General features: G+C 44.4%; 1 protein-coding gene across 1 annotated transcript in view; it reads right to left on the bottom strand.

Annotated features, from left to right (window-relative positions):
• LOC145399811 (rho GTPase-activating protein conundrum-like) overlaps nt 1-22,128 on the bottom strand; it is a 234,665-nt gene that overhangs the window by 24,978 nt on the left and 187,559 nt on the right. The window contains exon 15 of the mRNA XM_080272372.1: nt 21,429-21,595. Within this exon, the coding sequence (XP_080128498.1) occupies nt 21,429-21,595 (167 nt within the window). The remainder of the gene's footprint in view (nt 1-21,428; nt 21,596-22,128) is intronic.

Here is a 22,128-nt window from a genome sequence, read left to right on the forward strand (position 1 = left end):
TTCGGGCCCCTCTCTATTGGGCGGAAGCGGCAGCCTGGGAACCGCAATGCCCTGTACCCTTTAGCACAGGCCCATGCCCCATCTTGCCCTGGACCCACGATCTATGCTGGCAGAACCCCCGCCATGCCTCCCCCCAGAAGTCCGCCACTAGGTACTGGGGGCAAAGTTTTCTGGCTGCATGCCCTTGCTGGCGCCAACCCCTGTAACGTAGTGGGATACGTTGTGTGAAATGTAAAGTGCATGTGGTGTAGTGCATAGACAGTTAGAGGAAATGTTTGGGAGAGTATGCTGGTCTACTCTCCATGTTACTGTCACACTGAAAAGGTCAGCAACGGAGGATGGTTAGATAGCTAGTGAAACACGAGCTCCAGCTCTCCCTATCACCAGCATTCCCATTCCCCTCGGGAGTACTACCCTGTTCGGCCCGTGCTACAGCCTCCTCCCTGTACAAAAATAAATGTGAATGAAGTGAGTGCAAGAATTATCATGGCATAAGTTTACCGAGTGTGGTAGGGAAGGTACATGGAAGAATTATCATAAGGAAAGTAAGGGAGATATCAGAGGTCCAAGTGAATGATGAACAGGGTGGCTTTAGGAGTGGCAGAGGATATGTAGATCAAATATTTGTAGTAAGACAGATAATGGAGAAGGCTTGTGACAAGGACTATAAGGTGTTTATGGCATTCATGGATCTGGAAAAAACATATGACAAAGTAGACAGAGAAGGATTGTGGAAAGTTTTGCACATGTAAGGTATAGATGGTAAGGTAGTTGGTGCCATCAGGAGTTTTTATGATGGTAGTGAAGCATGTGTAAGGGTAAACGGGCATCAAAGTGAATGGTTCACAATCGGTGTGGGCATGCTATAAGGTTGTGTAATGTCCCCATGGTTGTTCAATATCTTTTTTGGAATGTGTGATGAGAGAAGTAAAAACACATGTAATGGACAAGGGGATGGTGTTGGTAATGAATGGTGATGGATGGAATATCTCAAATTTGTTGTATGCTGGTGCAGTACTGCTTGCAAATACGAGACAAGACCTTGACAGACTAGTGTAGAGTTTTGCTGATGTCTGTGAGAGTCGTGCCTTAACAGTAAATGTAGAAAAGAGTAAAGTTATGGTTTCTGAGAGAGAGGGCAACTCCCAGTGTGATGTTACAGTCAATGGAATGACTGGAATTGGTGAGAGAGTTCCAATACCTGCATACGGTGATAGAAAAGAGAGGAAAATGTGCAAAAGAAGTGGAAAGTAGAGTGAAACAAGAAAGGAAAGTAGCTGGTGCAATGAAGGCCTTGATAAGAAACAGAAGCTTGAATGTTGCAGCTGCACGAGGCTTACATCGAGCAGTGTTAGTGCCAACTTTAACATATGGATGTGACATGATGGTGTGGCATAAAAATGAAAAGTCAAAAGTGAGCATGTATGGACAAGTTTGAGAGGAGCGAGAGAGTGCTGTTGATTGGAGACATGAATGGCAAAGTTGGCAATGTATGAGTGGATGGAGTGGTTGGTCACTAGGGTGTGCCAGCTGAAGTAGATGGGAATGGTAGTGCTTTGGTGGACATTTGTGCTTGTAAGGGGTTGGCAATAGCCAACACCTACTTTTGGCATAAGCTGACCCACCGGTATATATGGAGGGTAATGAGGAGGATGGATGGTGAACTTGTTGAAAAAGGCAATGATAGACTACGTGTGGATGAACGAATGAGAAGACAAGTGTTGGATGCAGGAGTGTGGAGAGGGTGGGGGAATGGAGTCTCGAACCATCACTTAGTGATGGCCAAGGTAGAGCTGCAAAGAAAGTGGGAGAGGAGACGAAGGGGAAGACAGGAGGAAGCAGCTCCTGTGAGAAGAGTGGAGAAATTGCAAGATAGTGAGAAAATGACAGAGTATAAGAGCATAGTGGAAGAAAGATTGGGAAGGTATGAGCTAGAGCAGATGGAAGGGGTGGAAGATGTATGTAAGATATTCATGGAAGAGATAGGCGCAGCATGTGAGGCGGTTTATGGAGTGAGGAGATGCAAGGGTGTGCAAGGGACAGCATGGTGGAATGATGAAGTGAAACGAGCTGTGGAACAAAAGAAGAAGGCATATAGTGAATGGTTAGCGAGTACAGGTAGGGGAGAAGATGAGAGAAAGAAGAGAGAGGTATATGTGAGCAGGAGAAGGGAGGTTAAGAGACTGGTGAAGGAGAGTAAGAAGAAAGTGGATGAAGAGTTTGGGAGGAATCTGAGTGTGAAATGGAGGGAGAGTAAGGAATTGTTTTGGAAGGAGATAAAGAAAGTAGGGCAGTGTGAAAGGGGAAATAGTAGGGGAGTGAAAGATAGGAATAATAGATTGTTGGTGGAGAAGAGAGAGAAATTGAGGAGATGGAAAGACCACTTTGAGGATTTGTTGAATGTAGAGAGTGAGAGCAGTGCGAGTATAAGTGGTTGGGGAATGGTTGGGAGAAGAAGAGATGAGAGGAGGGAGGAAGAGATCAGCAGGGCTGAAGTAGTGGAAGTGATGAAGAAGATTAAGTTGGGAAAGGCCCCAGGAATTGATGGAGTGTGTGGTGAAATGCTTAGGTATGGGGGTGAGATTGTTGTGGAGTGGATATGGAAGTTGTGTAGATTGGCTTGGGAAGAGGGAAGGGTTCCAGAGGACTGGAAATCAGGTATAATTGTTCCATTATAGAAGGAAAAGGGGAGAGAGAAGTATGTGGTAACCATAGGGGTATTTGCCTTCTTAGTGTGACTGGTAAAATATATGGTAGAATACTCATTGATAGGGTTAGGCATATGACAGAGGAGCTAGTTGGAGAAGAACAAGGGGGATTTAGGAAGGGAAAAGGGTGTGTAGATCAGATATTTGTTCTAAGATGTTTAGTGGAGATGTATCTAGAGAAGGGAAGGAAAGTGTATGCTGCCTTCATGGACTTGGAGAAAGCTTATGACAGAATAGATAGGCAAGGTATGTGGAAGGTATTAAGAATATATGGAGTGGAGGGGAAATTGCTGAGTGCTGTGAAGGGTATGTACGAGGGAGCTAGGGCTACGGTGTGAGTGGATGGTGACCTGAGTGAGTTCTTTGATGTCAATGTGGGACTGAAACAGGGTTGTGTGATGTCTCCATGGCTGTTTAATATATACATGGATGGGGTTGTAAAGGAGATGCAAGGTAGGGCAGTGGATGTAGGGGTGGCTGTAATGAATGAGGGTGAGATTTGGAAGATTCCGGTGTTGCTGTTTGCTGATGATACAGTATTGTTGAGTGAAGATGAATGGGAGTTGCAAGGTTTGGTGAATGAATTTGGGACAGTGTGTAGGAGGAGGAATCTGAAAGTTAATGTAAACAAAAGTAAAGTTATGGTGTTTGAGAGGAATTAAGTCACAGAGTGTGCAGTGAGGTTGGATGGTGAGGATATGGAGAATGTGAGTGCATTCAAGTACTTGGGTAGTGTGATAAGTAAGGATGGAACTTTGGGGGATGAAGTGCGTGAAAGGGTACAGCAGGGAAGGAAGGTTGTTGGTACACTGAAAGCAGTGATGAGAAATAGGGAGGTGCGTATAGTGTGGGTATGGAAGTTAAGAAGTCAGTGGATGATAGTATTGTGATCCCTACCCTGACGTATGGAAGAGAGGCGTGGACCTTGCAAGAGGGGAACAAGTCAAGAGTGAGAGCAGTGGAAATGAGTTACTTGAGAGGAGCATGTGGAGTGACGTGGAGGGACAGGTTGACAAATGAAGAAGTGAAGGAGCATTGTGGGGTGGATGTGGATGTGGTTGAGAAGATTAGGAGAAAAACACTGAGGTGGTTTGGACATGTGAAGAGAATGGAGAATGAAAGACTGACTAAGAGGGTGTATGTAGGTGAGGTGGAGGGAGGGAGAGGGAGGGGTAGACCGAGGATGAGGTGGAGGGATGGAGTAGAGAGATATATGAGGGAGGGGGGGGTGAGCTGGGGGGAGGGTAGTCAAATGGTGGGTGACAGAGCAACTTGGAGGCATTTTGTCTGCGGCCACCCTTTGTGGGATTTGGGCATCGGGCTATAGATAGATAGATAGATAGAAGAGTGAGATCAGTGGAGATGGGACTGCTGAAGAATGTATGTGGAGTACAGAGAGTGGATATGATATGAAATAATGTAATTCGTGAAAGATGTGGGGTGAGGAAGTCTGTGGACACTAGAACTGGAGAGAGTGTACTGAGTTGGTATGGGCATGTGGAGAGAATGGATAATAATAGAGTGGTGAAAAAGGTATATCTGAGCTAATTTGAAGGAGGGAGACAAGGTAGGCCAAGGAGAAGGTCGAGGGAGATGCTGGATGAGTGAGTGAGGAAGAGAGGTTTGAAAGTCAGTGAGGCTAGGGGACTGACAAGAGATCGAGCTGGCTGGATGAATATTGTGAGGGGAAGCACATGATCAGGGATTTGGCACCCCTTTTTAACGTGACAGCATCCAGATTGACTCAATCAGATACGATTATGTGAAGCTACAGAACGTGGTGAATGTTTTTGGCGTATCAGATAGAGCCAGGATTCTGGGGGCTTGAATGGTGAGTGAATAGAAGTGTGGCCCATTGGACTGGGCAAATTTGGGCTGTCTGGAACATTGCTACTCCTCACCCTGCCCTAGGGTGGGAAAGGAGGTCCGGATAATGATGATGATGATAGGAGATGTAGTGGTGTTTGAGGTAGGCTGTGAAATAAAGCTGATTTTGAGTGTGGTGTACTGGGAACAGCATGTAGAGATTATCAGGTGTGAAAGGACTGATAGGTGGGGGCACTCACCATCCACTCACTCAGTGTAGTGCTGCTCTCGGGTGTCTGCCCTGTCCTCTCCTCCATCCTTCTTTCCTTCCATCTTCTTTTATCTTTCTTTCCTTCATTCTTTCCTCGTCCTTCTGCCTACGGGTGACTTTACACTCCCTCTTCTGTCTTTCATTCCTCCATTCTTTCCTTTTCCTTCTGCCTATGGGTGACTCTACACTGAATGACAAGCCAAATGGTTTCCTGTACACCAGGAAACTATTTACTATGCTGGGTGGTAACCATATAACCAAATTTTGGAACCTGGTGGTTTAGTGGGTAATTATTGTGCTCCAGTTGGATTGACCCGGTGAAGGTTTATATCCAAGGGTTGCTTGGGGTTTATTGCTCACGTAATGCCACTCAGGGATGAGTGAGGTTGGTCACTCTCATCTTAAATGTCAGGACCAACTGCCTAGCCCCGGGCTCCTACGCTCCTCATGGGGCAACGTAGGATTGGATGATGGATGGATGGATGAAAGGACTGATCTTGCTGGTGATGAGTTCCTTGAATGTGTGAAGGATTTTTGTTATTTGGGGGACATGTTATGTGCAGGAGGTGGAGCTGGAGCTAGCTCTATGGACAGGGTAAGGAGTGGTAGGAGGAAGTTCAGGGAGCTGTTGCCTCTCCTGACACTGAGAGGGCTCTCCTCTGTTCTCAGGAATCTTTGTATGTGACAAGTGTTAGGAGTGTAATGTTGTATGGTAGTGAGACCTGGTCAGTAAAGGAAGAGGATATTCTATCTATCTATCTATTGCCAGACGCCTCAATCCCGTTTGGGGTGGCCACAAACAAATCGCCTCCAAGTCGCCCTGTCCCCCGCCATTTCACTGCCCTGCTCCCAACTCACACCCCCCTCTCTCATATACCTCTCCATCCCATCCCTCCATCTCATCCTCAGCCTCCCCCTTCCTCTTCCCCCCTCCACCTCACTCATATACACTCTCTTCGTCAGTCTTTCACCCTCCATCCTCTCCACATGGCCAAACCACCTCAGTGTGTTCCTCATAACGCTTCCTATCACATCCACATCAACACCACAACGCTCCTTTATATCCTCATTTGTCAGCCTGTCTCTCCACGTGACTCCACAGGCTCCTCTTACATAACTCATTTCCACTGCTCTCACTCTTGACTTGTGTCCTTCCAACAATGTCCAAGCTTCACTTCCGTACGTTAGAGTTGGTATCACAATACTGTCATGTAGTAAACTTTTTCACTTCCATGCTCACTTCCCTGTTTCTTATCACTGCCTTCAAGGAACCAGCAACCTTTCTTCCCTGCTGTACCCTTTCAAGCACTTCACCCTCCAAACCTCCATCCTTACTCATCACACTACCCAAGTACTTAAACATACTCACATTTTCCAATTCCTCACCATCCAACCTCGCTGTACATTCACTAACTTCACCTCTCTCAAAGACCATCACTTTACTCTTCCCTACATTCACCTTTAGATTCCGTTTCTTACACACTCTTTCAAACTCATCCACCAAGCCTTGCAGCTCCCCTTCGTCTTCACTCAACAACACAGTATCATCTGCAAACAACAGTACAGGGAGTTTCCAAACACTATCCTCTCTCACCAGGGCCACTCCAACATCCACTACCCTACCTTGTACCTCTTTTATTACCCCATCCATGTACAGATTGAACAACCATGAAGACATGACACATCCCTGTTTCAAACCAACTTTCAAAGAGAAAAATTCACTTAGTTCACCATCCACATGCACTGCAGCCTTTGCACCATCGTACATACTCTTCACAGCATTCAACAACTTCCCATCTACTCCATATATTCTTAACGCTTTCCACAATCCTTGTCTATATGCTTTCTCCAAATCCATGAAACCCGCATACAACTTCTTTCCCTTCTCTAGAAACTTTTCCACTAAAGATCTAAGAATGAATATCTGATCTACACAACCTCTTCCCTTCCTAAAGCCTCCCTGTTCTTCTCCAACTAATTTCTCTGTTCTTTCTCTAACTCTGTCTATAAGTATCCTACCATACACTTTTCCTATTATACTAAGAAGACAAATGCCCCTATGATTACCACACGCTTCTTTTTCCCCTTTTCCTTTGTACAAGGGAATAATTATACCTGACTTCCAATCCTCCGGGACTCTACCTTCCTCCCAGGCCAATCTGCACATCTTCCACATCCATTCTACTACTATCTCTCCCCCATGCTTCAGCATTTCACCACACACTCCATCAATTCCCGGGGCTTTCCCCGATTTAACTTTCATCATTGCTTCCACAACTTCTATCCTACTGATTTCTTCCTGTCTTCCCACCTCCCTCCTTCTCCCAGCCATTCCCCAGCCACTTATACTCGCATTACTTCCATCCTCTACGTTCAACAATTCCTTAAAGTGTTCTCTCCATCTGCTCACTTTTTCTCCCTTCTCCACTAGTAATCTACCATTTTTCTCTTTCACTCCCCTGCTAACTTCACTTCCACCCTGTCTTACTCTTTTCACCTCTCTCCAGAACATTTTCTTACAGTCCCTCCACTTTACACTCAAATTCCTTCCAAATTCCTCATCCACTCTCTTCTTACTATCTCTTACTAATCTTTTCACCTCTCTCTTTCTTTCTACATATAACTCTCTCTTCCACCTCTCAACTTCTTCCACGCCCCCATTTCTCATCCATTCATTGTATGCTTTCTTCTTTTGTGCCACAGCCTGTTTCACCTCTTCATTCCACCACGCTGTTCCTTGCACCCCCCTCTGTCTTCTCTTCCTTCCACACACCACATCACATGCTGCACATATTTCTTCTGTAAATATCTTACACACACCTTCCACGTCTCCCATCTGCTCCAATTCATATTTGCCCAATCGTTCCTCCACTTCTTTCTTATACTCTGCCTTTTTCTCATCCTCTTGTAACCTTTCCACTCTCCTTGCAACTACTCCTTCCTCTCGTCTTTCCCTTCTTCTATTCCTCCATCTTACTTGCATTCTAATTCTGGCCACCACCAAGTAGTGGTCAGAAAGTCCACTCCCCCAACCTCTATACAATCTTGCATCCATTACACATCTTCGCATCCTTTCATCCACACACACATAATCAATCATTGCCTTCCTTTCATTCAGTTCACCACCCACCCTTGTCATCACTCGCCATGTATACCTGTGGATCATTTTATGCCTGAAGAGGGTATTGGCTATCACCAACCCCCTCCCAGCACAAATGTCCACTAATGCACTCCCATTCTCATCTATCTCAGCAGGCACACCCCACTCACCAACTATTCCATCCACCTTCACATTCCCAACTTTACCATTCATATCACCAATCAAAAACACTCTGTCATTCCTTCCAAACTTTTCCATGCACACTTCTACATTTTCCAGAACTCTTCTCTCACTCTTCTAGCACGATCTTGCGTTGGTGCATACACACACACAATCGCCCACATTTGTATTCCAACTTTCAACTTTACCTACACAATCCTTGACCCAACTGATCCATACTGTCTTATGCTCCTCTTCCATCTTTTACTCACAACTATACATACTCCTTCCTTTGCCCTCTCATTCTCACCTACCCCTGCACATATACCCCATCCATATTCCCATTCTCTCACACTTTCTCCTCTCCATTTTGTTTCAGTTATTCCACATACATCCACTTTCGCACCCTCAAGCACCTGGACAATCTCTCTCTCTTTCAGCTCATCATTTGCTCCCGTTACATTCCAAGTTCCAATTACCATGTCCTTTGTCCGGTCCTTGGTCGTCATCGTTTGGTCAGTCCTTGTCCAAGGCTTATTGTTTTTGTTTTTTTTAGTTAGTTGTTTTCCGGGGAGGGGCACTAACCCTCCGCCAACCCTTTTAGTCGCCTTTTACGACAAGCAGGGATACTGGGGGAGTATTCTTGAAAAACCCCCTTACCCCCAGGGGGTAGAGAAATGACAATGATTAGATGGATGAGTGGTTCATCTTTGAATATGAGGCCTAGGGGGCCTTGGATTGCAATTGAAGAGTTGGGAGGAAGGATGGGACTTGAATGTACGGGTGTTTAAATGAGCAGGGGTAGATTGAGATGGTTTGGGAAAAGTGAGAGAACGGAAGATGAGAGTTAGGTGCAGGAAGTAAAAGGTGTGAATGTCATGGGTAGGGTTGCGAAAGGCAGACCAAAAAAGACCTAGGATGAGGTCACAGAATGTGACCTCAGGGGTAAGGAACTGAACAAGGAGACTGCCAGAGATTGAGCAGTGTGGAGAACCACCATTAGGTGACCAAGGACGATACATGCAAGCATGCTGATCGTTTAATTTCATTTCATTTTTAAAGGCTCCAACATGCTTGCATGCGTCGGCCTTGGTCACCTAATGGTGGCTCTCCATGCTGCACGATCCATTGCAGCCTCCCTGTTCAGTCCCTTAACCCTGAGGTCATACTTAATGACCTCGTCCCATGTCTTTCTCGGTCTTCCCCTAATAACCTTACTCCCAATATTAACAGTTCTCACCTTCCTTACCCAATTATTATCTCCCAGTCTCTCCACATGTCCAAACCATTTCAATTTACCTCTCCTCATCACAACACCAATTCACACCAGTCCCATCCTACCTCTCAACTCTTCCATCGTAAACCCAGCCCCCACAGACCTTGCACGCAGGGACGCACTACACATCCACCTAATCATTGTCATTTCTGTACGTCTGAGCCAGCAAACATCCTCCTCCTTTACTACCCAGGTCTCACTACCATACAGCATTACACTCTTAACACATGCTGCATTGAGTCCTCTCAATGTCAGGAGAGGCAAGAGCTCCCTGAACTTCTTCCAACCACTTCTCACCCTAGCCACAGAGCTAGCTCCAGCCCCACCTCCAGCACACAACATGTCTCTCAAATAACAAAACTCTTCCACACACTCAAGAGATTCACCAGCAAGTTCAATCCCTTCATGCCTGACAATCTCCACCTGCTCTCCCCAACATGCCGTACACATAAAATCAGCATTATCTCGCGGTCTATCTCTGATACCACTACATCTCTTGTGCACTCATTTATCACAAACACCACACAAGATGGAATTACTTCCCAAACCCCTGTGGCAAACTGCCCATGGCCACTCTCCCTCGTCTTTGACAGTACCGCCACGAACCCTAGATATCATCGCTTTTATTTTATCTGCATTTACCCTTAGGCCCTTGTGCCCCATACCATCTCTCCACTTCCTAAACCCTTCCTCCGCCTCCCTTTCATTCTCTGCAATCAACACCAAATCATCGGCATACGACATCTCCCACGGGAGTCCGTTTCTAAAGTCATGTGAGAGGGCTTCAATACCATGATAAACAACATGGGACTCACAACTGACCCCTGATGCACACCAACATTCACGTAAAACTCATCACTCAAATCTCCATTCACTCTTACCTGGGTGTGAGCACCCACATACATAGCCATAACCACCCTAACCAGCCACTCCTCCACTCATGAAGCCTAAGTTGCTGAAAAATGTATGTGCTTAACATATGAATCTTTTCTGTCATTTTTTCAAATAATTTTTCTTTTCTATGGACATCTGAAGTGTTGATCCATGGTACACATGAACAAAGTAATTAAAACTAAAGTCTTATGGACTAAGTTTATTTACACATCTCAGTGATACCTAGTTCCTTCCTAGGAACTCCCCCAAAGAGGGCATATCAAAATGTCAAAGCTGTTCCATTACTGTCCTTACACTTCTCTCATTCTTTCATTTACTATCCTTTTTTGATATTCTCTCTCTCTCTCTCTCTCTCTCTCGTACAAAACTGAATTATTTCCTCATACATCCAATCACACAGCCAAAGGTATTCTCCTTCTAACATCATCAGTTACTTCACTTTTGAAAACTCTCCTTGTCAGACTTTCTTTCTAAAGTTTGTACACAACTTTGTGCCTCATCAGTGCATACATCTTCATCCACTCTATTACACCTCCTCCCCCCCCCCCTCTCTCTCTCACTCTCCCCAGACCAAAACTTTTATATGATTTTATTATCATCATGAAAAGTGTTCAGTGTTTCCTGTAATTATATCTCACATTCTGTCATGGTTATCGGAATGTGGAATGTAAGGGGAGCGAATGATGAGGTGAAAGAGAGAGAGATTGTCCAGGTGCTTGAGGGTGCGAAAGTGGATGTATGTGGAATAACTGAAACAAAATGGAGAGGAGAAAGTGTGAGAGAATGGGAGTATGGATGGGATATATGTGCAGGAGTAGGTGAGAATGAGAGGGCAAAGGAAGGAGTATGTATAGTTGTGAGTAAAAGATGGAAGAAGAGCATAATACAGTATGGATCAGTTGGGTCAAGGATTGTGTGGGTAAAGTTGAAAGTTGGAATACAAATGTGGGCGATTGTGTGTGTGTATGCGCCAACACAAGATCGTGCTAGAAGAGTGAGAGAAGAGTTCTGGACAAATGTAGAAGTGTGCATGGAAAAGTTTGGAAGGAGTGAGAGAGTGTTTTTGATCGGTGATATGAATGGTAAAGCTGGGAATGTGAAGGTGGATGGGATAGTTGGTGAGTGGGGTGTGCCTGCTGAGATAGATGAGAATGGCAGTGCGTTAGTGGACATTTGTGCTGGGAGGGGGTTGGTGATAGCCAATACCCTCTTCAAGCATAAAATATACATTGCGAGTGATGAGAAGGGTGGTGGTGAACTGAATGAAAGGAAGGCAATGATTGATTATGTGTGTGTGGATGAAAGGATGCGAAGATGTGTAATGGATGCAAGAGTTTATAGAGGTTGGGGGAGTGGACTTTCTGACCACTACTTGGTGGTGGCCAGAATTAGAATTCAAGTAAGATGGAGGAATAGAAGAAGGGAAAGACGAGAGGAAGGAGTCATTGCAAGGAGAGTAGAAAGGTTACAAGAGGATGAGAAAAAGGCAGAGTATAAGAGAGAAGTGGAGGAACGATTGGGCAAATATGAATTGGAGCAGATGGGAGACGTGGAAGGTGTGTGTAGGATATTTACAGAAGAAATATGTGCAGCATGTGATGTGCTGTGTGGAAGGAAGACAAGACGGAGGGGGATGCAAGGAACAGCGTGGTGGAATGAAGAGGTGAGACAGGCTGTGGTACAAAAGAAGAAAGCATACAATGAATGGATGAGAAATAGGGGCGTGGAAGAAGTTGAGAGGCGGAAGAGAGAGTTATATGTAGAAAGAAAGAGAAAGGTGAAAAGATTAGTAAGAGAGAGTAAGAAGAGAGTGGATGAGGAATTTGGAAGGAATTTGAGTGTAAAGTGGAGGGACTGTAAGAAAATGTTCTGGAAAGAGGTGAAAAGAGTAAGACAAGGTGGAAGTGAAGTTAGCAGGGGAATGAAAGATAAAAATGGTAAATTACTAGTGGAGAAGAGTGAAAAAGTGAGCAGATGGAGAGAACACTTTAAGGAATTGTTGAACATAGAGGATGGAAGTAATGCGAGTATAAGTGGTTGGGGAATGGCTGGGAGAAGGAGGGAGGTGAGAAGACAGGAAGAAATCAGTAGGATAGAAGTTGTGGAAGCAATGAAGAAAGTTAAATTGGGGAAAGCCCCAGGAATTGATCGAGTGTGTGGTGAAATGCTGAAGCATGGGGGAGAGATAGTAGTAGAATGGATGTGGAAGATGTGCAGATTGGCCTGGGAGGAAGATAGAGTCCTGGAGGATTGGAAGTCAGGTATAATTATTCCCCTGTACAAAGGAAAAGGGGAAAAAGAGGTGTGTGGTAATCATAGGCATTTGTCTTCTTAGTATAATAGGAAAAGTGTATGGTAGGATACTTATTGACAGAGTTAGAGAAAGCTCTATCTATCTATCTATCTATAGCCCGACGCCCTAATCCCGCACCACCTCTCCTCCTCTAAACCTCACCTTCTTTTTCTAACGGAGACTCAGCTGTCTGAGGCAACTGACAGCAAACCCTTTTCTGTATCCTCCTACTTTCTCTATACTCATTTCAAAGCCAAAGGTGGCTGTTGTGTATATATACGCAACGACTTATCTTGCTCTCGTGTTCCTGAACTTGATTCTTCTGAATTCTCCACACTCTGGCTTCGGCTTTCCTGTCATTCTCTGACTAAATATATCTGTGCTGTTTACTTATCCCCTAATTCTACTGACTATCAAAAATTCTTCGACTATCTTACTTCTACGATGGAACACATTCTATCCATTTCTCTTTTCTCTGAAATCTCCATTCTTGGAGATTTCAATGTTCACCACCACCTTTGGCTCTCCTCTCCTTTCACGGATCCACCTGGTGAACAAGCCTACATCTTTTCTATCCTTAATGACCTAGAGCAGCTTGTACAGCACCCTACCCGTATCCCTGACCGCCTTGGAGGGAGCTCCAACATACTTGACCTCTTCCTCACAACTAATCCTTCTGCTTACTCTGTTAATCTTTTCTCTCCGTTGGGCTCCTCCGATCACAACCTTATTACCTTAACCTGTCCTATCACTCCGGTACGGCCTGTGGACCCTCCAGGGAAACGTCGTCTGTGGCATTTTGGAGCCGCAGACTGGGAGGCCCTCAGGCAGTACTTCTTTGATTTTCCCTGGAATGATTATTGCTTCCATGGCCGTGAGCCATCTGAGTGTGCCTTGCGCATTACGGAGGTTATTCTCTCGGGCATGGAAGCATACATTCCTTTCTCATATCCTTTGACTAACGCAAGAAAGCCTTGGTTTAATCACGCTTGTTCTAATGCTGTCCGCAACAAGGAGAGGGCCTACAAAAGGTACCGGAGCCAACCCACCCCTGAATCACATCATCTTTACGTTTCTGCCCGGAATCGTGCTAAGTCTGTTCTTCGCTCTACTAAAAATAATTTCATCCATACTAAATGCTCTCAACTCTCCAACTCGAATTCTTCCCGCTCCTTCTGGCATCTTGCCAAAAATCTTTCTAACAACTTTACCTCATCATCCTTCCCTCCTCTTTTCTACTCTGATGGTTCTGTAGCTATTTCTTCTACTGATAAAGCAGATCTCTTCGCACAGACTTTTTCCTCCAATTCTACCTTAGACGATTCCGGTGCTGTTCCTCCATCACTTCCCCCCTCTGACTTCCTCATGGCTGACATTAAAATTTCTTCAGTTGATGTATTTTCTGCCATCACTGGCCTCAGTACTAACAAGGCATATGGGCCTGATGGGGTCCCTCCTGTTGTTCTCAAGAACTGTGCTTCTGTGCTTACACCCTGCCTAGGCAAACTCTTTCGTCTTTGTCTGTCAACTTGTACCTTTCCTTCTTGCTGGAAGTTTGCTCTCATTCAGCCAGTCCCAAAGAAGGGTGACCACTCCCAACCCTCCAACTATCGTCCAATTGCTTTAACTTCCTGTATTTCAAAAGTTTTCGAGTCAATTCTTAATAGAAAAATTTTAAGGCATCTTTCCTATCACAACCTTCTTTCCGATCGTCAGTATGGGTTCCGTCAGGGACGCTCCACTGGCGATCTTCTCACCTACCTTTCAGACTCCTGGTCATCCTCCTTTCGGGACTTTGGCGAAAGCTTTGCCATTGCACTTGACATCTCAAAGGCTTTCGATCGAGTCTGGCATAAATCTTTAATTTCCAAACTGCCCTCCTACGGTTTCTATCCTTCTATCTGTGCCTTCATCGCTAGCTTCCTTTCTGGTCGTTCTATAGCCGCTGTTGTAGACGGCCATCGTTCTTCTCCTAGATCTATCAACAGTGGTGTTCCTCAGGGCTCTGTCCTATCACCAACTCTCTTCCTTTTATTCATCAATGATCTTCTAAGCTGTACATCTAACCATATCCACTCATACGCTGATGACTCCACCCTTCACCTTTCCATTCGGTTCCCGCAACGCCCATCTCAACAGTTACTTCAACAAACAAGGGATGAGGCTATGGCACACCTAATGTCTGACTTGGCTCGTATCTCTGACTGGGGTAAAAATAATATGGTTGTTTTTAATGCATCTAAGACTCAGTTCTTACACCTATCAACCCGACAAAATCTTCCACAGGTATACCCACTAATGTTTAATAATATTCAGCTTAATCCTGTATCATCCTTGAACATGCTTGGGGTTTCATTTACTCGGGACTTATCTTGGAAAGATCATATTACATCTCTTGTAAAATCTGCTTCCAAGAGATTGGGTGTGCTAAGCCGACTCCGCTCTTTCTTTACCCCTGCGCAATTGTTGACTCTATACAGGGGTTTTATCCGCCCCTGTGTGGAGTACAACTCTCATGTGTGGGGAGGCTCCCCACATACAGCTCTTCTCAATAGGGTGGAGTCAAAGGCTTTTCGTCTCATTAACTCTCCTCCTCTTACTGACTCCCTTCAACCTCTGTCTCTTCGCCGCACTGTTGCATCTTTATCTCTTTTCTATCGCTACTTTAATGGTCACTGCTCCTCTGAACTGTCTGCTTGCATTCCTCCACCTCTACGACGGGCGCGTAGCACCCGTCTGGCAGCAAACTCTCACCCTTTTTCTGTCCAACTCTCTAATGCAAGAGTTAACCGTTACTCCCAGTCTTTCATTTATGCAACAGGTCAGCTCTGGAACTGTCTCCCTCTGTCTGTATTTCCTGCTGCCTATGATCTCCAGTCTTTCAAACGCAGTGTGTCCAGGCATCTCAAAATGATCGGATCTTGAATTTGGCTCTATATTGTATTTTGTTTTTCTCTTGGAGGGAACTGTTACTGCGGGCTCATGGCCTTTGGTTCCTTCTTCCTCGCATTAAAAAAAAAAAAAAAAAAAAAAAAAAAAAAATGCCTCCAAGTCGCTCTGTCACCCACCATTTGACTACCCTCCCCCCAACTCACCCCCCCCTCCCTCATATACCTCTCAACTCCATCCCTCCACCTCATCCTCAGTCTACCTCTCCCTCTCCCTCCCTCCACCTCACCCACATACGCCCTCTTAGTCAGTCTTTCATTCTCCATTCTCTTCACATGTCCAAACCACCTCAGTGTATTTCTCCTAATCTTCTCAACCACATCCACATCCACCCCACAGCATTCCTTCACTTCTTCATTTGTCAACCTGTCCCTCCACGTCACTCCACATGCTCCTCTCAAGTAACTCATTTCCACTGCTCTCACTCTTGACTTGTTCCCCTCTTGCAAGGTCCATGCCTCGCTTCCATACGTCAGGGTAGGGATCACAATACTATCATCCAGTGACTTCTTAACTTCCATACTCACCTCCCTATTTCTCATCACTACTTTCAGTGTACCAACAACCTTCCTTCCCTGCTGTACCCTTTCACGCACTTCATCCCCCAAAGTTCCATCCTTACTCATCACACTACCCAAGTACTTGAATGCCTCACATTCTCCATATCCTCACCATCCAACCTCACTGCACACTCTGTGACTTCATTCCTCTCAAACACCATAACTTTACTTTTGTTTACATTAACTTTCAGATTCCTCCTCCTACACACTGTCCCAAATTCATTCACCAAACCTTGCAACTCCCATTCATCTTCACTCAACAGTACTGTATCATCAGCAAACAGCAACACTGGAAGCTTCCAAATCTCACCCTCATTCATTAGAGCCACCCCCACATCCACTGCCCTACCTTGCACCTCCTTTACAACCCCATCCATGTATATATTAACCAGCCATGGAGACATCACACAACCCTGTTTCAGTCCCACATTGTGATCAAAGAACTCACTCAGCTAACCATCCACTCGCACAGTAGCCCTAGCTCCCTCGTACATACTCTTCACAGCACTCAACAATTTCCCCTCCACTCCATATATTCTTAATACCTTCCACATACCTTGCCTATCTATTCTGTCATAAGCTTTCTCCAAGTCCATGAAGGCAGCATACACTTTCCTTCCCTTCTCTAGATACTTCTCCACTAAACATCTTAGAACAAATATCTGATCTACACACCCTTTTCCCTTCCTAAATCCCCCTTGTTCTTCTCCAACTAGCTCCTCTGTCATATGCCTAACCCTATCAATGAGTATTCTACCATATATTTTACCAGTCACATTAAGTAGGCAAATACCCCTATGGTTACCACATACTTCTCTCTCTCCTTTTCCTTTGTATAAAGGAACAATTATACCTGATTTCCAGTCCTCTGGAACCCTTCCCTCTTCCCAAGCCAATCTACACAACTTCCAAATCCACTCCACAACAATCTCACCCCCATACCTAAGCATTTCACCACACACACCATCAATTCCTGGGGCCTTTCCCAACTTAATCTTCTTCATCACTTCCACTACTTCCGCCCTACTGATCTCTTCCTCCCTCCTCTCATCTCTTCTTCTCCCAGCCATTCCCCAACCACTTATACTCGCACTGCTCTCACTCTCTACATTCAACAAATCCTCAAAATGCTCCTTCCATCTCCTCAGTTTCTCTCTCTTCTCCACCAACAATCTATTATTCCTATCTTTCACTCCCCTACTATTTCCCCTTTCACACTGCCTTACATTCTTTACCTCCTTCTAAAACAATTTCTTACTCTCCCTCCATTTCACACTCAGATTCCTCCCAAATTCTTCATCCACTTTCTTTTTACTCTCCTTCACCAGTCTCTTAACCTCCCTTCTCCTGCTCACATATACCTCTCTCTTCTCTCTCTCATCTTCTCCCCTACCCGTACTCGCTAACAATTCACTATATGCCTTCTTCTTTTGTTCCACAGCTCGTTTCACCTCATCATTCCACCATGCTGTCCCTTGCACACCTTTGCATCTCCTCCTCACTCCACAAACCGCCTCACACGCTGCGCCTATCTCTTCCGTGAGTATCTTACATACGTCTTCCACCCTTTCCATCTGCTCTAGCTCATACCTTCCCAATCTTTCTTCCACTATGCTCTTATACTCTGTCATTTTCTCACTATCCTGCAATTTCTCCACTCTTCTCACAGGAGTTGCTTCCTCCTGTCTTCCCCTTCGTCTCCTCAAACACTTTTTTTGCAGCTCTACCTTGGCCATCACTAAGTGATGGTCCGAGACTCCATTCCCCCACCCTCTCCACACTCTTGCATCCAACACTTGTCTTCTCATTCGCTCATCCACACACACGTAGTCTATCATTGCCTTTCGTTCAACAAGTTCACCATCCATCCTCCTCATTACTCTCCATGTATACCGGTGGATCATCTTATGCCGAAAGTAGGTGTTGGCTATTGCCAACCCCTTACAAGCACAGATGTCCACCAAAGCACTTCCATTCCCAACTACTTCAGCTGGCACACCCCACTGACCAACCACTCCATCCACTTGTACATTCCCAACTTTGCCATTCATGTCTCCAATCAACAGCACTCTCTCGCTCCTCTCAAACTTGTCCATACACGCTTCTACACTCGCCGAAAACTCATCTTTCACTTTTGCCACTCGATCCTCTGTCGGGGCATACACACATACAATCGCCCACGCTTGTATACCTACTTTCATCCTCACCCATACAATCCTTGCACCCACTGTTCCATACTCTCTTATATTCTCCTTCCACTTCTTGCTTATCATCATACATACTCCCTCTCTTGCCCTCTCATTTTCATTGACTCCCGCACATATACCTAAACCATATTCCCATTCTCTCACCCTTTCACCTTCCCATTTAGTTTCAGTCAATCCACATATATCCATTTTTGCATCCTCAAGCACCTGAACAATCTCTCTCTCTTTCACTTCATCATTCACTCCTCTCACATTCCACATTCCCACCCTAAGAATGTCCTTTGTCCGTTCCTTAGTCGTCAACGTATGGTACGTCCGGGTCTGAGGCGCTTTATTCGCTTTTTTAGTTAGTTCTTTTTACGGGGTGGGGCACTAACCCACCACCAACCCTTTTAGTCGCCTCGTACAACAAGCAGGGATACTGGGGGAGTATTCTTTAAGCCCGCCCCTACCCCCAGGGGGTAGAAATTAGTTGGAGAAGAACAGGGAGGCTTCAGGAAGGGAAGAGGTTGTGTAGATCAGATATTCATTCTTAGATCTTTAGTGGAAAAGTTTCTTGAGAAGGGAAAGAAGTTGTATGCGGCTTTCATGGATTTGGAGAAAGCATATGACAGGGTGGATAGACAAGGATTGTGGAAAGTGTTAAGAATATATGGAGTAGATGGGAAGTTGTTGAATGCTGTGAAGAGTATGTACGATGGTGCGAAGGCTACAGTGCATGTGGATGGTGAACTAAGTGATTTTTTCTCTTTGAAAGTTGGGTTGCAACAGGGATGTGTCATGTCTCCAAGGTTGTTCAATCTGTACATGGATGGGGTAATAAAAGAGGTACAAGGTAGGGTATTGGATGTTGGAGTGGCCTTGGTGAGAGAGGATAGTGTTTGGAAACTCCCTGTACTGTTGTTTGCAGATGATACTGTGTTGTTGAATGAAGACGAAGGAGAGCTGCAAGGCTTGGTGGATGAGTTTGGGAGAGTGTGTAAGAAACGGAATCTAAAGGTGAATGTAGGGAAGAGTAAAGTGATGGTCTTTGAGAGAGGTGAAGTCAGTGAATGTACAGCGAGGTTGGATGGTGAGGAATTGGAAAATGTGAGTACATTTAAGTACCTGGGTAGTGTGATGAATAAGGATGGAGGTTTGGAAGGTGAAGTGCTTGAAAGGGTACAGCAGGAAGAAAGGTTGTGGGTTCTTTCAAAGCAGTGATAAGAAACAGGGAAGTGAGCATGGAAGTGAAAAAGTTACTACATGACAGTATTGTGATACCAACTCTAACGTACGGAAGTGAAGCTTGGACGTTGTTGGAAGGACACAAGTCAAGAGTGAGAGCAGTGGAAATGAGTTATTTAAGAGGAGCCTGTGGAGTCACATGGAGAGACAGGCTGACAAATGAGGATATAAAGGAGCGTTGTGGTGTGGATGTGGATGTGATAGGAAGCGTTATGAGGAACACACTGAGGTGGTTTGGCCATGTGGAGAGGATGGAGGGTGAAAGACTGATGAAGAGAGTGTATGTGAGTGAGGTGGAGGGGGGAAGAGGGAGGGGGAGGCCGAGGATGAGATGGAGGGATGGGGTGGAGAGGTATATGAGAGAGGGGGGTGTGAGTTGGGAGCAGGGCAGTGAAATGGCGGGGGACAGGGCGACTTGGAGGCGATTTGTTTGTGGCCACCCCAAACGGGATTGAGGCGTCTGGCAATAGATAGATAGATAGATTCTGTCAAATTTAACACACTTCCTTATGGTAGTGTACTGTTCTGTCAGACAATTTTTTAATATGTTAGTTTTAAGGAATGCAGAAACAGAGGAAAGAACTGGTTACACATGTTGTTCTTAAGGCTGCTGTTGTCATCCCTAGCCCATCCAGACATGAACCTGGTGGACTGCAGGCTGAAGCTGCACTTTTTCTGGAGTCCACCTACCTTCTTTCTTTCACTGATGGGGAGGAAGTTGATGGACGTTTGTTTTACGTGCCTGGTTATAAAGGTACTGTACCACCACATTAAGGCATCCTTCCCTAGCACCAGATAAGATAGTGAAATGGCAAATATGTGTGTGAACTTGGAGGATGGAGGTGTTGTATACCAAGAAGATAGACAGATATGATGAATGAGTGTATGAGAGAGGTTTCAGTAACTGAGACTTAATGATTTTACAAATGTAGGGTGGTGACAGGTTATGGTGACCATCATCCACTCACGGATGTAGCACTGCCTACTTATTCAGGTGGCTTGACAATGAGTGACAAGCCTAATGGTTTTTTGTAACCCAGAAAACCATTTACATTAGATGGTAACCATATAACCATACAGTGAGGATGGAGACACACAAATGCAGTGTCCATCCAGGAACCAAAACTAAAGTACACACTTTTCCCCATACCTCGCCACATCAAGGCACTCTCCACTACAAGGGAACATCAGTTCACCATTCAGGACAGCCCTGCAGTGGTGATTGCTTGCCTGTGGTTGATGAGTCTGCTCATCCAGACATCAGGGTTGATCTACTACTACTACGAGAGACTACAAATGTAAGGCAAAGTACAAAAACAGTGCATGCAGAATAATAATCATTACAGTTTACTAATATACACAATCTGGCAAAAAGAGAAGAAAAAAAAAAGGAATTTGTCCTGATGTTAAAAGGCAACACAATACATTCTTGGAAAGCTTTTCAATACACTCATTACTGCAAACACTGAATACCTTCTTAGCAGTAAATGTAACATCTGTGATTCAACACTCCATTATTCTAAAGGTAACATTCAGCTACTGTGACTCACTCTTAAAAGAATAAAATAATTTGGCATTAGCTGGAATAGAATAATAAAGCTGTCCTAACAAAGAAAATTTTTAACAACACAAGAAAATTTATTAGATACTGTATACCTTTACTAATGACTGGATTCAGAAGTTTATACACATAAATCACATAACACTGTCATGTTCTTGTATATTCAACATTTTCTTTGTTTCGCAATCTCTCCTCTAACTTACATACCAATTTGAAATTCTGATTTGTATAAGAATTATAAACTACCATAACAGTCTAGTTATGTACTATTTTCCTTATTATCCACAACCCTTAAAGAAGAGTTACACAACGAGGTGGTATTTTCTCGGGTAATCTCCTTTTAAAACTTTGAAATGCCATATGCTACTAATCGATAAAGCAATTAATTTCCATTATTCTATATATGTAATTTTTTACCTGGTTAGAAGGTCTCCAGCAGTCATGCGAGAGTTCAGTTTTACCGGATAGTTGGTCTTGTTGAACTGAGGGGCAGACACCCTCAGTATGCCCTCTTGGTAGTCAACCTCATTCTCAATGGGTCGTTGGATAGTTTCTTTGCTCTTACGACTCAGCAGCCGCCGCATCTGATTCAAATTATGATGTTGAAGAACACTGATACTACCAGTTGTTTTTATTTCTAAAAAGCATAATATGTCACTATTATTCTCTATGAAGTTCTAATGCATTATCCCCAGTTTCAATAAGGTCACTTAATCTTATTGCAATCAGACTAAGTACCCATGAACAGCTGTTTATGAAATGTATTTATATAACCATTGGGATGACTGAAAAATTCTACAAAGAATATATTTTTAAATTTTACATTACTGATATCTACTAACTGAAAACAAAATTAAAGAAAACAATTGTTCCAAATTATAAGGAGATGGAATACTGCACTAAATTTAAAAATTCACAGAGGTGGAAGAGAGAGTTATATGTGGAAAGAAAGAGAGAGGTGAAAAGATTAGTAAGAGAGAGTAAGAAGAGAGTGGATGAGGAATTTGGAAGGAATTTGAGTGTAAAGTGGAGGGACTGTAAGAAAATGTTCTGGAGGGAAGTGAAAGGAGTAAGACAGGGTGGAAGTGAAGTTAGCAGGGGAGTGAAAGATAAAAAT

The sequence above is a fragment of the Coenobita brevimanus genome, chromosome 50 (genome assembly GCF_032717465.1).
Source record: "Coenobita brevimanus isolate Jiangsu-jjx chromosome 50, ASM3271746v2, whole genome shotgun sequence".
In the NCBI taxonomy this organism is placed as follows: Eukaryota; Metazoa; Arthropoda; class Malacostraca; order Decapoda; family Coenobitidae; genus Coenobita; species Coenobita brevimanus.